Here is a 15,868-nt window from a genome sequence, read left to right on the forward strand (position 1 = left end):
AAATAAGATAATACAATTAACTTAGTTCTTCAGGTCAAAACATTCATATTAAATTAGACTTCAAATCTTCAGATACAAAATTCACAGTTCTCTCAATAACAAAGATTGTTCACGCTGATCAATACTACAAAATTTCTTGCTAAATAAATTTGCTGGTATCACTCAATTACACTCTATATTTAACACTTAGCAAGCACTTATAACATTATTAATTGCAGCAGTTATTGCTTCAAGGGGAATTATTTTCAACTTCTAACTTCGGCTAAATTCAGTGAAATGCCACAGTAAATGTTAGGATATTCAAGATGGAACTATCACTTAAACCTTCACATTGAAATAAATAAAATAGGACTGTTCTTACTGGGGTTAATCCTTAGCACATCAGATTCACTGCGAGCACATTTCAAACTTATATTCACTTATTACTCTGATGGAACACTATTCAAAAGAATTCTTCAAGGAGATAACTGAATTATTATTTATCGCGCTACACAATTCTTGACGGGCTTACTATAGGGCAGAATAATTATTCCATGTTTACTACTGTATAACAAATTGATCCTTGTACAATCTTTCTTTAAAGCGATATAGGAATACGTAGTAATTCTAAAACTTAGTGGATTTATTCTGAATCTTCTATTAATCTTCCGGTCTTTTAGTTATCTCATTACGGCACTAAATTCCTATTACTGCCACCGTTGACTTTACTCTCAGCTATCTATAAGTTTTCTCCTCGTCTCCTTGCACTTCTGAATGCTACTCACTTGAATTCCCTGCCCTTCAATGATCTTGTTTACTTTTACCTCTTGCTTATATGCCTTCCTTCTTCCCGCCTCAAACTTGTTCACCTTGTCCAACTCATTAATTTCTCTTCTCCCAATTATCGAAGCTCATGCCCTACGCTCGCGCATTCTATTTTATTTCTATCTCCATAGCAACGATCAAAACAGAACGTAAACATAAGCATTAACATTACATAAGGTTATACCTTTACAATGAGTAATGAAAAATAATAATAAAAATATTATAGTTACTTAATTTTCTCTTTCATTTCATTTACAAATAATAATAATGAAATATATGTTACAGTTTATATAAGGCACATAAAAGTTACATACATAGAATTCCTCATAATATTATTGAAGGAATAAAGTAATAAGATAAATGTTATTTACTACAGAGTCCTTTCAATAGTATAATATACATTAAAATTATATAATTAAATAATAGCTGATAAAATTCAAGGATAATACATGAATAATAATTCTTAAGCAAGGGACTAACAAATAATATTTAAACAAATCTTGCTTAGTATATGGTAGATTATGTTAAATGTGAATGAAGAATAAAAACATACAAAACAATTTCATTCACAGTTTAACAATAGCTTCCCAGACTGTGGGCCGCAGCCCCTTTGGGGGCTGTAAGTTTTGTTGAGGGGGGGGCATGAAATAATGAAAACAACTTTAAAATGTTTTAAAACTAAGTAGATTTTTTTTATTTTAAAAGAAGCGTATTTGATTTTTATTATTTATTATTTCTTTTTTGTTATTTTTTATATTTTAATGGAAAAAACCACACGTTGGTGTTGGTTCAGAAATTTTGCTTCCTGCGCATTTTGGTGCTTAATGAATATTAGTAAATATATGCTTATTCGTATAAGTTTCATTTCAAAGATATTCATAAAAAGCACAAAAAAAAGTTACAAATGCAAAATCTTGAATATAAATTGTATTGAATACAAATATAATAAATATTATAATAATATATGTCTGTATTATGATTTTTTTTCGATGGGGGGGGCCATGAAATATTTAAATTTTTCCAAAGGGAGCCTTTACATCCATAAGTTTGGGAAGCACTGCACTATCACACACATGAGACTGCCATTCGTCCTTTTGGTGTGCGTGTTAGAGGCTATGGAAGCTACAGGCATGAATGTTGACATTACCTGCACCAAACAAAACAATAATCCTCCTTGGCTTCTTGCCCATGTATACTGATGGTTCAAGATCAGAGATCTTTTGGGCTGTACTGCTGTGTTTCCTAAAATCCCACTCGATTGCAGTAAATGTGCAGCAGATTTGCATGCCATTCAGCTTGCATTTGTGCAAATCAAAGAAAACTCCTACGAAAAGTGTATAATTTATACAGACTCCTTATGTTCTTTACAGACTATCTCCTTTCTGGTGTATAATCCATATCTAGTGCTTGGTGAGGTGTTAAAACTTTTGTACAAAACAAAGACCCTTAATTTTGATGTTCAATTGTGTTTGAATCCCAGTCACATTAAAATTAAGGGAAATGACATTGCAACTGCCAGACCACCTCATACTTTTTCGACACACTGCTTGAAGGTACCATATGTTGACTACAAACAATTTATAAAATCAGAGTTAACTTCCCAATGGCAATACTCCTGGCAAGAAGCACTGACAAACAAATTGGATGAAATTAATCATTTACAGTCTAGTCAATGTAGGAAGAAGAGGAAGTTGTTCTTGCTAGGGTCTGTGTAGATCAAAGTCATCTTACACATTCTTGTTTGGCTCACCTATGTGTGAGGAATGCAACTACCATCTCACAATTAATCATATTTTAGTTGAGTACCAGCACTTTACATGAGAGAGGAATGATATTTTTACTTATCTGGCTGAGTCCTACATATTTAGGCAGATGCTATCACTTGGATGACAAATTGCATGACTTTTTAAATTTTTACACAGAATCAGATTATACAAATAGATTATAGATTTTTTTTATGTAAGTACCATGTTGTGGATACTAAACCTTGTACTGATTATAAAATATAGAGTCAAAAGCTTCAGTTCGGCAATGTAAAATTATATAAGTCAAGTGGATATTAGATCAAAACCAAAGAGCTTACGGAATGGGTTTCCTGGCATTCACGCATCGACCGAGAGTTCACTTATGAAAAATACATCTCTGACATTTCAAGTTCCTTAGTACTGAACGAGAGTTTTTGCTCTCTTAAGGTTTTTAACTGATCTCTGAGGAGAACCAACCAGTTTGAAACAGCTGTCAGGTCAGTGAAACCTTATCAGAATGGACCAATAAAATATGAATATATAGACACTTGGGTGGCAATTATGTCTTCTATATGGTCCATATTAAGGCAACTCGTGAATGCTGGGGAATGTGTTCCTTTAAGTTCTCTGGTCAACTTACTTGATGAAACTGTTATAGTTTCTACATTCGGCTTTATCATATTTGTCATAGTTTCTACATATCTTCTCATAACTATTTTTAATACTTTGTATAGATAACTATTTATTAATACCTTTAATATATAGATGTTCCATGTTTTGTGCATACTTTATTTATCACTTCTTATAACTATTTATTAATATCTGCTGTACATAATTTTATTGATATCTTTAACATGCAGATAACAGTTTGTGGCTAATTTATCTCCTTATAACTATTTATTTATCTGTGTTATGGTGCAGCATGATCTTAGCTGTCCTTGCAGCTTAAAACCCTCCTAGTCACAAGTCAGACAAACAAACTGCAGTCCAAGAACAGAAATTTTAAAAGCTGCTTCATGTGAGCCTCCGAATTAGCAGGGTAGTTATCCCACAATTGGCAATGAAATATACCTTGCCAAAACAAGAATTCATGCCATTAGTGGGATTTGGATTCACAGCCTATTGATAAAAATGAGCTACAAGAGCAGCATGTTAATGAAGTAAGAAGATAAAATTCTGCTGATGTATTCATGCAGACTTGTGATGTATGGTTAAGGAAAAAAGAGCACTTATCACATATCTCAAAGACCTGGCTGACATTTCCAAAGTATTTTTTTTTAAAAAATCATCTACTGGATTAACAAGTTTAAACATGCTTAACTTGTTAACATGTTTAAAAATGTTAACAAGTGTTTTAACTCTCTTCCTCTTATCTGTGATATAACTACCTTATGACATCATCTCACTCATAAATTAGAACTTTCAGAGTGATGTGACACAAAAACTATTGCATAGAATCAGTTTTTGTAGCCTACCTTGCAAAATTTTTACCTTAAACTGTGTGTGTACAACATATACATATGTTCTGCATACATGTATATATATATGCCTAAAAATGTTTATAGTGTATACAATATATATATTAATAAATAATTATAAGAAGATAAATGAGTAAATAAAATCTGTATACAAGGTTTAGTGTGTGTGTGTGTGTATTAGTTTTAATGTATCCTTAAATACACTGCTAGAAAAGAAGTCAGTGGACCCCCCCTCCCCCCAAGGCATTTTACCTTGTAGCGAGTCACATGTTTGCAGCCAGTATAAATTGGGAGAAATATTATGCTCCCAAGTCAATGCAACTGTCTCCGGGTGAAATGACTGCATTAAGGGACTGATGGAGTTTGAAAGAGATGTTGTGATAGGATGCCATTTTGCAGGCCTTCCTGTTCGTCAAATTGTTGACAAGTTGGGCCATCCCAGATCAAGAATGAATGTTACAATGAGATGGAAGCATAGGAAGTCAACTGCAAGTGCTGCCTTCAGTGGACAACTTGCCACACTCACCAAACGTGACCGTAGGGTGCTACGAAGGATAATATGTAGAAACAACTATTTGTCAGCTGTTATGTTGAATCTGGAGTTCCATTGACTGGAGCACAAATACAAAGTCATTCAGAACTGAGGCTCACAACATAGGTTTCCATGGACCAAAATATGCAGGTCCCACATTACCCGAACCAACATGCAGCATTGTTTTCATTGCTGCAAAGAGCATGTCCAGTGTGACATGGAAACTTGGAAAGCTGTGTTATGGAGTGACGAATCACACTACATCCTCTGTTAAGTAGATGGATAGGTGTGGCAGATGCCCAGTGAATGTCTCTTACCAGGGTGCATAACCCCAACTCTGAAATTTGGCAGTGCGATGGTATGGTCCTGGTTTGTCCTCAGACCTGTATTTGTGATTTTATGGAACTGACCATTGTCTCTTTCAGCAAGACAATGCACCATGTCATAATACTGCTGTTGTAACTGCGTGATTTGTGGACAGACTAGCCTCTACAGATCTCAAGCCTGTTGAACATAGGAGCATTGGGTGAGATCAAGGACCATCCATCTCAACAGTCCAGGACCTCATTACATGCCTACATGATGAATGCTTCAAAGTTCCACATGTCTACAGGATGAATAGTTCAAAGTTCCCATTGATTGTTATTGGGGAAATATTCACCCTTGTGGAAAGTGTGTCTCATATGATTGCTGCAGTCATCTCATTGAAAGGAGGTCCTACATTTTATTAAGATGGGCATCCTGGCTGTTTGTTCCTCACACTGTGTTATATGTCAACATATATTGACTTCTTTCCAAGCAGAGTATATTCTAGCTGTCAGTTAATGAGTAAGTACTGTCATTATGATCATAAACCTTCAAATGACCCCTTAACTACACATGTGCACTAATGTGCTGTGGACTGCATAATCTCTCATGTGTAAGATTGATTTCAAGAAAAAAGAAAAATGGGACCTAAGTTTTCTTTTTAGTCATGATTTTAAATCACATTGAGCCTATTCATACATAAGCATGAATAGGCTCAATTCTGAAAAACTTGTGCATTTTTATATCATGATATAATTTTTTTTTTTTTTTTTTTTTTGCATAGTAACTTTTGGTTGATTTTCTTGAAGGTTGGTTTAGGATTAAAGACATCCACTACATTAGTGAGAAATGGTTATTTTCATTGCATGAATTGTGCTTTCCATGGTAAGTAATTATTTTAATTAATTTAATTTTTTTCTATTTAAGAATTATCACTAATTATTTCATTATTTTTATCATTACACCCCCATGAAGCCAAAAATTTCTCATGGAAGGTCTGTCACACGCATAATTCATTATAGCATTTTCTTAAATGCATTCACCATCTCTGCACTAACCACAATCTCAAAAAGTGCATCTGAATCGCATACCACTCTGAATGCTAAGAATCTGATTTTCCCCCACCTCACCCTGTGCACATGCTCCTTATGAAGCTTCATAGATGGCGTCTTGTTCTCCCCATTCTATGAAACCTTATTTATATTAATTTGGTAATTCCTTATCAACTTATGTCTCAATTATACCCCTTTTTCCTAATCTATAAGACTGCAGATTATATTTCCTCACTCTGTCTTCATACTCACTTATAGAGACTAGAAACCATCTTAAGTCATGGCCCATTTTGAAGGATGGGTCACAGTTGTCTGTAGTTTATCCTTCTGAAAACCAGGTAACCAAATCTGTATGCATCCTGATCCAAACCTTGTACACTGGAACCATAACATACTTCCACACATCAGTGTCCTTTGTATTGTTGTCGTAATATGATTATGACAAAGTTCCTATCATAATCATATTGCTTTCATAATTTGCTAAAATAGCTACTACAATATCAGCAGTTTCTCCAAAATTTTAGATCCTTATCCACCATCACCTACAGATCTCCAATCTCCTCCATTTTCTCTTAGATATACCCACCAATGTATGCTCTACAATCCCACCTTTGCTTCCCAACTTTTCATTGTTCCAAAGTTTAAGGTTTTCACTGGTAACCCTACTCACTTGCTCATTCAACCATTTTATGCAAGTCCTCTTAAAGAGCCAACGTCTGCTCTGCTCGTCATAGTTTTTTCCAACTTTGCATCATCTGAAAACAGCATATTACCATTCAAACTTTTCCCAATGTCTTTAAGACATTGGGAAAAGTCTTTTATACAAATTAAATAGCAGTGATCCCAGAAAACAGACCTTTGAGGCATGTCACTAGTGAATCATCTTCTGGGATATCACTTCCCTATACACAGCTTTATGATACCTATCAGACAGCCAATCTATGCACTAACCACAGTCTCAAAAAGTGCATTCCAGTCACACACCACTCTGCACACTAAGTATCTACTTCGCAAGTATCTACTACTGAATGCTTCACATTCAGCTTTGTTCTTCCTTTTATAGATGGGAACTATGAGAACTATACCCAGTCACCTGAAATTTGACTCTCTGACCACACCTTCTGAATCATACCGTGTAACCACTGTAAAACTTTTATATATATCCATATTTCAGCATTTCTTGTCAGATACCTTCTTCCCTTTTCTCTCTTTTACTTTGCATTGTCAAGGATTTTCTATTCATTTAACTGCAACCGTACACAAGGATAAGGTGGTAAGCCCCATGCCTCCCAGTGTATCCTATGTCTATAGAAGCGTTGAGTTCTCAAGGCCATTTTACCTGTTAGCAGAATGAAAAAACCCCAGATATATTGGGGAGAAAAACCCTGTAGTCCACACCCAAGACCGGATAACTTGGTTATGGCTGAGAAAGATCCTAAGCTCCTCACATCAGCAATGGGAATCGAGCCCAGGACACTTATTTACCAGTCAAATGGTTGCAAAGAGCATAGCCACTTGACTAACTGCATGGATCTGGTCAAATATCAGGTTTATTTAACTTAACTGAATGGAGGAATGATGGTGGACAGGTCAGTATCATTTGAGTTGTATTTTCAATCTTTGCTTTATGGCCCCTGAACTTCCAACTTCTTACCAACCTTTTAAAACTCCAAGGATTTCTGATCACATCAAAGTGCATGCCTTTACTAACATTAAACTAACAACCAGTTTAATATTCCCACAATTCCAGCCTATTCAAATTGTTCTGCAAATACTGCACTGCATGTTATTTGCATTCCTGATTACCCTGCCTGTCTTCAAATCATTGGCAAATAGGTCTGTATCTCCCTTGAAATGCTTTTTGGTATCATGAAAGTAAAGATTGAATAACAGTGGACCACAGACTGATTCTTGGTATACACCCCCGTCACCTTAAATCTTGCAAACACATCTCCCATACGCTACTTTTCTTGATACCTGTCAATCAACATTCATCTTATCAATGCTAATAATTTATAATCTAATTCCATATCCTTCCATACTGTATCCTGTCAATAAATACCCTTAACAAATTTTAAAAAATGTCATGGTGTATCCATCCCCTTTTCTCATTCAACCATAAGATTATGGTAAAAGTGCAGGCAAACTATTCAAACATGATCTTCCCTTAGTAAATCCATGCTGTTCATGGCAAAGTATGGATTCTCTGCCAACCGATTTCTGTATGTAAGTTCTTACTACATTTTCCAAAATTAGCACAAGCTCTGCAGATAGTGGTAGGTCAGTAGTTAGATGCATTATTTTTTCCACTACCCTTGTGCATTGGCATTATCTTACATTCTTTCCACTTCAGTTGAATCTTCTCTGTCAGACTCAAGCTATACAGTTAGATCATATTGCAACCATTTCAGCTGAGCACTCTTATAGCATCCATTCTTGTATCCTGTAGTTTTGCTTGTGGGTACTCATATTCAGTTTATGCAGTGACTCTGGTACCACCTCTTATGCACTTGAGTTTCTTCATCTGGTGTAGAGATAACATTGGGCTCCATGTTGCGTGTGAGCACTCATTAGACAATATTCACATTATTCTATTCTTTTACTTGTAACATAACGATAGAATTCTTTTCTGGGTTACTTTTAGCTCACAAATCAGTTTTTCATATTTAGAATTAGCCTTCCATACAGTGTTCCATATCTTCTGGCCTGCATCTTATAATTTTCATAATGGACATTTTTTTTTTTTTTTAAACACAACATTCCCTCCACATAATCATTTTCTTGAGAATATCTTGCTTAATAAGATTGCATAATGCAAAGCACACATCCTTTTGAGTGTGTATAATGCTATGCACTATAATAAGGGCCACTGCACAAACCAGTTTCAGCCTTTATTGAGTTACTGTTAAAGTGCATACAGGTACCTCTCTCAAAAAAAACCAACTGATGATCACTCTGGATCACTCCTAAACTCATCAAACTCTTTATTGGTGGCTCTGTTCTCCAGAATCGAGCCCAAAGATGAATATTACTTAAATGTCATCAGTTGGAACCAGACCCAGTAGTGATACCAAAGCTTAACTGTTAATTGTTCTGATAAGATGGATTGATTGGACCTGTGGTCCTTTATCCCTTTGTTGGATTTGCAGTGAAATTTTTGGATAGATGTTATTGATCACTTGGCTCACATATTGTGGACTATTGACCATAAATGTTTTTTTTAACTTGTTCATTATGGGTTTTTTTGGGACATTTCCTTGAGATATTTGTTTGTTTTAATCTACTACTCGGTGGTAGTCTTTAAGGTTTTTAAGGTCTCAATAAGATCTTGGGATATTATTGAGCCTTTAGCTTGCCAATTTTGGGCTTTTGGCAGTGGGTTTAAAAAATATTTATCTGTTCAGTATAGTTTTGGGAAGTTGGTGTTTTGCAGTCATGCTCATTGTAGTTGACTGCTTGCCAGATTAATGGATTAGGACAAAAGCACCAATTTTGTCAGAATTTTGCAGCCTTTTCATGTAGAATGTTTTTCATCTCAGAGATATTGGCTTCTCAGTGAAGCTGTTGAACATTATTTCGAATAAATGTTTATTCAAAATAAACATTTATTTTGAATTAACTGTAGTTGTCTTACATTTTAATCTACTCTGTGGCTCCACCCATATGGAGCTTACAGTGGATTCAAATGTTAGAAAAATGCAAATACTTTTCCACTTGGGTGAGCAATATATTAGGACTGGCCTGATCAGCATCTTGTATAGCAGTACTTTAAGTTCTGTCCTTAGCTGTCTATGATGATTCAGTAACGGGTATAGTTGTCCCATTGTCCTATTTGCTTTTAAGTAAACATAATTGATATGTGTTGTGAAGCAAAGCCGTTTATTTAGCCTTTTATTTAGCTTTTTCCATGACAGAGTCATGGAAAATGTGGCTCTGTGTGATCAAATCATTGTTTCTCTAGCTTACTGTATGTAATGTAACTCAGCGTGTCCTGTATATTTATATATGCTCTAGATGGGGTAGTAGTTCCTCAGAACTACCACCCAATTAGCTTGATCTCCTGTCTTGGAAATATTGCTGAGTGATACTGATTGAGATCAAAAAAATCATTGGGGGGGGGGGGGGGGGCTCTCATATCCAACGAGCAGTTTGGCTCATTGGGTATGAGAGTTTGCCTCATTCAAATCATCAGAATTCCAATACAGCTGGAGACAGCATGCTGGTGCCATCTTTCTTCACATTTCAAATCCATCTTTCTTCACATTGCAAAGGCATTTGACAAGGATTGGCATAAGAGGACTACTCTGTAAACTAATGAAATCAAACTCCCATTAGGCCTGACCAGCCTAATCAGTTCCTATCTTGAAGATCAGAAGCTTCATGTGAAACTATAGTGAATCAGATCATCTGAATATAGGATTACAATGGCAGTTTCTCATGGCTCCCTGTTTGATATCCTCTGCACGGTTACAACAGCACTGGCTCTACATGGGCAACACTGCTTTACTGGTGCAATCCCTAAGGCTAAGATTGGCAACTGAAAACTGCAGACTGCTATCTCAGAATCAGAGCAGTGGTGCAGGAGATAGCGCATCGACGTGAATGCAGACAAGAGTATTGCTGTCATTTTTATGAGGAAACGGACACATCCTGAAGGTGAATTAATTTTTCACATTCCCATCCCCTGGCAGTCAGTTGCCAAATATTTAGAGGTGCAGCTAGAGAAAGGACTCTGCTTTGCATTCCATGTAGATTATGACTACTCAAAAGCAAACAGACCAATAGGACAACTTTATTCATCACTAAACTGACACAGTTAGCTAGACACAGAGAATGAGCTGATCCTATACAAAACGATGATCAGACCTATACTGATGTATGGATTGCCAAGCTGGGGATATATGGCAGACTTGAACATTAAAAAAAATAAAAAATCACACAAATCAAGTGCATTCGCAAGAGGAATGCTGATATCCCAGATATTGCAACCCTCCTACACAACACAATCACAAACTCTGTTGGAAGTTTTTCCACTTGGTTATACTATAAATTAAAGATACCTTGAAATTGTATACTTGATTTAATCCTTTATCCAAATGTAAGGAAACAAAGTTTGGATAAAGGATCAAACCAAGTATATAATTTCTTGGTATCTTTAATTTATAGTATAACCAAGTGGATAAACTTCCAACAACTATCTCTAATCCAGAATACCTTAATATTAAGGTGTGGTACCTTTTGGCTACTCGTACATGAAAATATGACTTTTACATTACTTCAACTTTAGTATCATCTCTGGGTCTGGCTCCCACTGATGTGACCTCGATAAAGGTGGAAACCAGTCCGGGTAGTGATCCTTCCCATAATGCGCATTATACATGTCCATAAGGATATGTGCTTTGCATTATGGGCTACTGAGGCAAGTGATGTGAAGTCATTAGCTTCTATATACAAGTTACCCCAGCCCTGAAAATACTTCAGGCGCTAACTTCGTTTGCTTACACTTGGATAAAAGATTAAACCAAGTATATAATTTCTTGGTATCTTTAATTTATAATCGCAAACTTTTTTGCAAATACTGCCACCCACTCTAACTCATTAATCTGCCAGGCAGTGGACTATAATGAACAATTGTCTTCAAGGCACAAATACCACAAAACCGCATTGTGCAAGTATGAAATACACTGATAATCACCCCCAATGGACAAGCCAAGTACACTCACTAAACAAACCTAATTTGCATTTTTTCTGCCAGAAACTAATAAAGAATCAAAGATTGAGTCGTTCTCCCCAGACTTGGTAACCCTTCTGCATCTGGCTCCTACTGATGGCAGCTATCTTCCTGGGGGAGTGGAGTGGTTCTACTTGGTGAAGGTTTTTTTTTTTTTTTTTTTTTTTTGCTGTCATTCTGGTCCTGGAGTGTTTCAGGTCATGAGTTTAGTAGTGATCCTTCAGGGTCCCTCCCTGAGATTTAGAATGATCCTGTAGATCACTCCGAATGTTGTTTAGAGAGGTCCCCCCCCCCCACCCACACACAGCAGCATCTCAATAAAGAATGAAACTGATCTGGGTAGTGGCCTTTCCCAAAATAGCCTTGACCAGATGCAAGGTGGCATCTGTGCATATATCCACTCTGACATACTCTGTAACAGAGAGCAACTAACCTAGAATTGCCCACCTTTGACCTTCTTTGACAAAATTCCTCAGCAGCAAAATAACTCGAGTTTTTGCTGCTGAGGAATTTTACTATTCAAGTCTTTTTGCTAGTAAACTTTTAAGACTGCTTTTCACACACACAATAATTTTATATCAGATTAATCAATACTGTAGAAAGGTGACCAGTTATGACAAACTGTTTACTGTTCATTGGTTTGCCAGTTTCATCAGCCTTTATTGTTTAGTTGATGTCTTTTTATCTAGATATGGATAAAAAGACATCAACTAAACAATAAAGTTTAGTTGATGTACAATTTTTAATTTGAATTTTGTTTTGAATGAATTGTATACTTTTTCATTGCTATTGTGTTTAAGTTCAGAATGATAATTTTCAGATGAACGTCATAGCTGTATAAAAATACTTTTCTTTTTATTAGGAAATACACTTCATCAGGCTAAGGATTTCTTACCAATTTTAATTAAGGCTGCAGAAAAAGCTATATCACAGTCAAGCCAAGCTTTACTAGTTTCTGAAGGCTTATCTGCAGTTTGTCTTTTACTTCGGCTTTATAATGTAGACATAGAAACTGGTAAGGAGTATTTCAACTATGCATAATTGATTGACTTGGTTAAAACAAGAAGAAAAATGTACATGCTAACATTTTCTGAATTGGAAATTTAAAATTATATATAATATATATATATATATATAAAGCAATATAAATAATTCTTTACAAGCTTCAATCTTGATATTTAATATGTTCATGCTGGGATGTGTTCAGAGTGTATTAATGCATCATAAGGCACAAGATACAGCATGAACATGTTAAATTCAAATTGCAAAGGAATTTCTTTCCAAACTAAAAGGGAAAATCTTTTAGAAACTGATTTTGGCAAAAATCAGTTTCTAAAATACCTACTTAGAGATACTTAAATTTATTTCCTTACTTGTATTAAATGTTTTGAAGAGAATGGTTAAGTACAAGGGATGTCCAGAAAGTAAGTTCTGATGGGCTGTCAGAGGAACAAAAATATACTTACAAAAAAACTTTATTGGAAATTAAAGTAGACATCTTTCACTGCTTTTCTACATAATTTCCGCCATTGTTCAGGCACTTATCATAACAAGGCACCAAGAGTTGTATACTTTCATCGTAGAAGGTTGCCGTCTATGACGCAAACCGCATATTGACTGCTTCTCTGACCTCATTGTCGTCTTGAAACTGCTGGCCACCAAGGAGAGATTTCAGATGTTTAAGCAGGTGAAGGTCGCTTGGCAAGAGGGTAGAACTATATTGGGGGGGGATGATGGAATTGTTCCCAGCTGAAGGTGGTGAGAAGTTGTGTAATGCTGGCCATGTGTGGTGGCAGGCGTTATTGCAGCGAGAGATGTTATAGGGAATCCCCTATTCTGTTGAATCTTCTCTTCAACTAAATGCACCAAATCGTCAGCCACTAAAGATGGTCTTACCCATCTTTGCACCATTGAATCACTCATTACGTGTTCTCCATAAACCTCAATAATTTGCCGATGAATTTCAGCTGCTTTAACATTCCTCACACTCAAGAAATGGATAACTGACCTAATTTCACATGTGGCAGGCAATTCAATTTTCTTAGACATTATATACACACACTAAGAAATGTACACGCTGCGAGAATATCTGAAAATGGCACTCCAATACCTTGCTAATGAATCAACAAACGCATGCATGCACACCATTGCTATCACAGTGCTGCAGTGAAAACATTTAAAAATGGAACTTACTTTCTGGACATCCCTTGTATATACTTACTGCCTACCTATATATACCATTTATGGGTAGATGGTAGTACAGAATCTAATTTACTGCTGCTGCCTTTGATTCACACAAGTTAGATAGTCAAAATGATATCTGTAAAGTCCACTTTTGCAACAGTGGATATTTTTTTATCTCATAGAAGCTTCTGATTTTATTCTCAAAACAGATTAACTGGCCTGGGAACCTCTGTCACCAACATCACAGATGCAGTCATCTGACATAATGCACTCATCACATAGCCTTAGTTCCTGTACAGAGTACATGAAGATCTCACTTGAATTTTTTTTAGTTGATGAATGTGTTCAAGGAAGACAAGCTTTCTGTTAAAATTGAGTCCAGGGAACATGGCTTCTGTTACTAGTTGGATAATGGTCTGTCCCATCCAAGCCTGGGTCTTGGTGAGAAGGCTGTGGTTCTAGATTCGATGATCAGATGCCTTGGAAATATCAACAGCGACCACATAGATCTTTCTGTGATCTGTGTTTAAAGGTGATGCCAGGCCAACAAGTCTCTAGGTGATGAACAAGCTGGTTCTTGATCTTTTTCTCCATCACTTTTGTGGATATTGAGGGATAATGGTTTTTTGAGTTTTTTTTTAATGAGATAATGATTTTTTGATGACATCTCCTTTTTAAGGTATATGATGGATAAAACTTTGCATCCATGCTATTGGATGGACACCAGATGAGTATGACAGTCAAGAGGGTATATTATCAATATTGTTTCTGGAGTACAGGTTTATGGTACAACTGGAAGAACAGTTTACGGGGGGCAGGGTATTAGTATCAAGGCTATCAAGTTTGAGTATATTTCTGGTGTCCTTCTGGTGAAAGATCAGAGAACACATACTTGGGTATCTTGTGGAATAGCAAAAGAAGATTTGCTTTGTTATTTAAACATGAGTTACAAGAGGTGGAGAATGCAAGAGGTCTGCTTATCCTTAAAAGACATTACTGAAGTCCCATCAGGATGAGAGAGAGAGAGACATAAACATAGGACAGAAGTTTTGCACCACAAGGAGACATGCTAAGTATTTTTTCCCCTTATCTGCTTCAGATTTGTTGATTGTTTTGCAAGTGTTATGGGCTGTAGTACAAACTGAGTGAGAGGCCAGAGTTTTATCTCGAGCCATTTGAGCATATGCTGTATTTTTATTGTAGACTGCTTCGGCACTTTTGTTGAATAACAAAGGCTTACATAAAGGTTGAAAATTTTGAATTTAGTTAGAGAACAAAGGGGCACATACCAAAAATGACAATTTCAGTTATTGGACTCGGAACAAGTACTAGGACTTGTTCTGAGTCTTTTTTTGCTTTCCTATTCTCCAGACTACCATCAACTGGATCCAATATTTGGCTACTGTGTTTTCCACATGGACATCAAGAAAGGGAAATTCTGGTGGTGCACATACAGTGTCCATGACCACCCAGCTAGCAGGCAATGCATTTGATTCTGGCTGCTGGACTATTTGGGGCTGCCTATCTTTCCAAAGGAGAGACCAAAAACTGAAATTGTTGTTTTTGGGATCTAGTTAGAGAACCTTTGTTCTCTAACTAGACTCAAAATTCTCAGGTTTTATGTAAGCCTTTGTTATTCAACCAATGTGCTAAAGCAGTCCATGATCAAAATACATCATATGCTCAAGTGGATCAAGATCTCTGGAGTGAAGGTCACTCCAAAGATACAAGGCCCCAGCAAAATGCAGAAACTGCAGATACACCATTTAATAACAAAAATAGACAAACAAGAAACTTTTCACGCTTTATTTAAAATGTTTAGAAGGTTTTCCTAAAACTGTTTAAAAAAAAAATGCTTTGGTAATATTCTAATGGAAACATAATGTTAACAACTCAGAGAAGCTACTGCAAGCAAATTCTCTCGGGGAAATACCAATTATAGTAATATCCTATAAAATGCTCAATGTTTTTACATGAGTGTTATTGGAAGGATGGGATCGCCTTGATGTTCCAGATGAGGAGATATGTTCAGTGCT

At 36.1% G+C, this 15,868-nt stretch overlaps 1 protein-coding gene across 1 annotated transcript in view; it reads left to right on the forward strand.

The window, feature by feature from the left end:
* Positions 1-15,868, forward strand: part of l(3)80Fj (lethal (3) 80Fj) — a 770,029-nt gene that overhangs the window by 144,940 nt on the left and 609,221 nt on the right. Inside the window, exons 13-14 of the mRNA XM_090405954.1 lie at positions 5,675-5,750; positions 12,511-12,663. Of these exons, the coding sequence (XP_090262080.1) occupies positions 5,675-5,750; positions 12,511-12,663 (229 nt within the window). The remainder of the gene's footprint in view (positions 1-5,674; positions 5,751-12,510; positions 12,664-15,868) is intronic.

Source organism: Typopeltis vanoorti, chromosome 16, assembly GCF_054136105.1.
Source record: "Typopeltis vanoorti isolate ZY-2024b chromosome 16, IOZ_Tvanoo_1.0, whole genome shotgun sequence".
NCBI classification, from domain to species: Eukaryota; Metazoa; Arthropoda; class Arachnida; order Uropygi; family Thelyphonidae; genus Typopeltis; species Typopeltis vanoorti.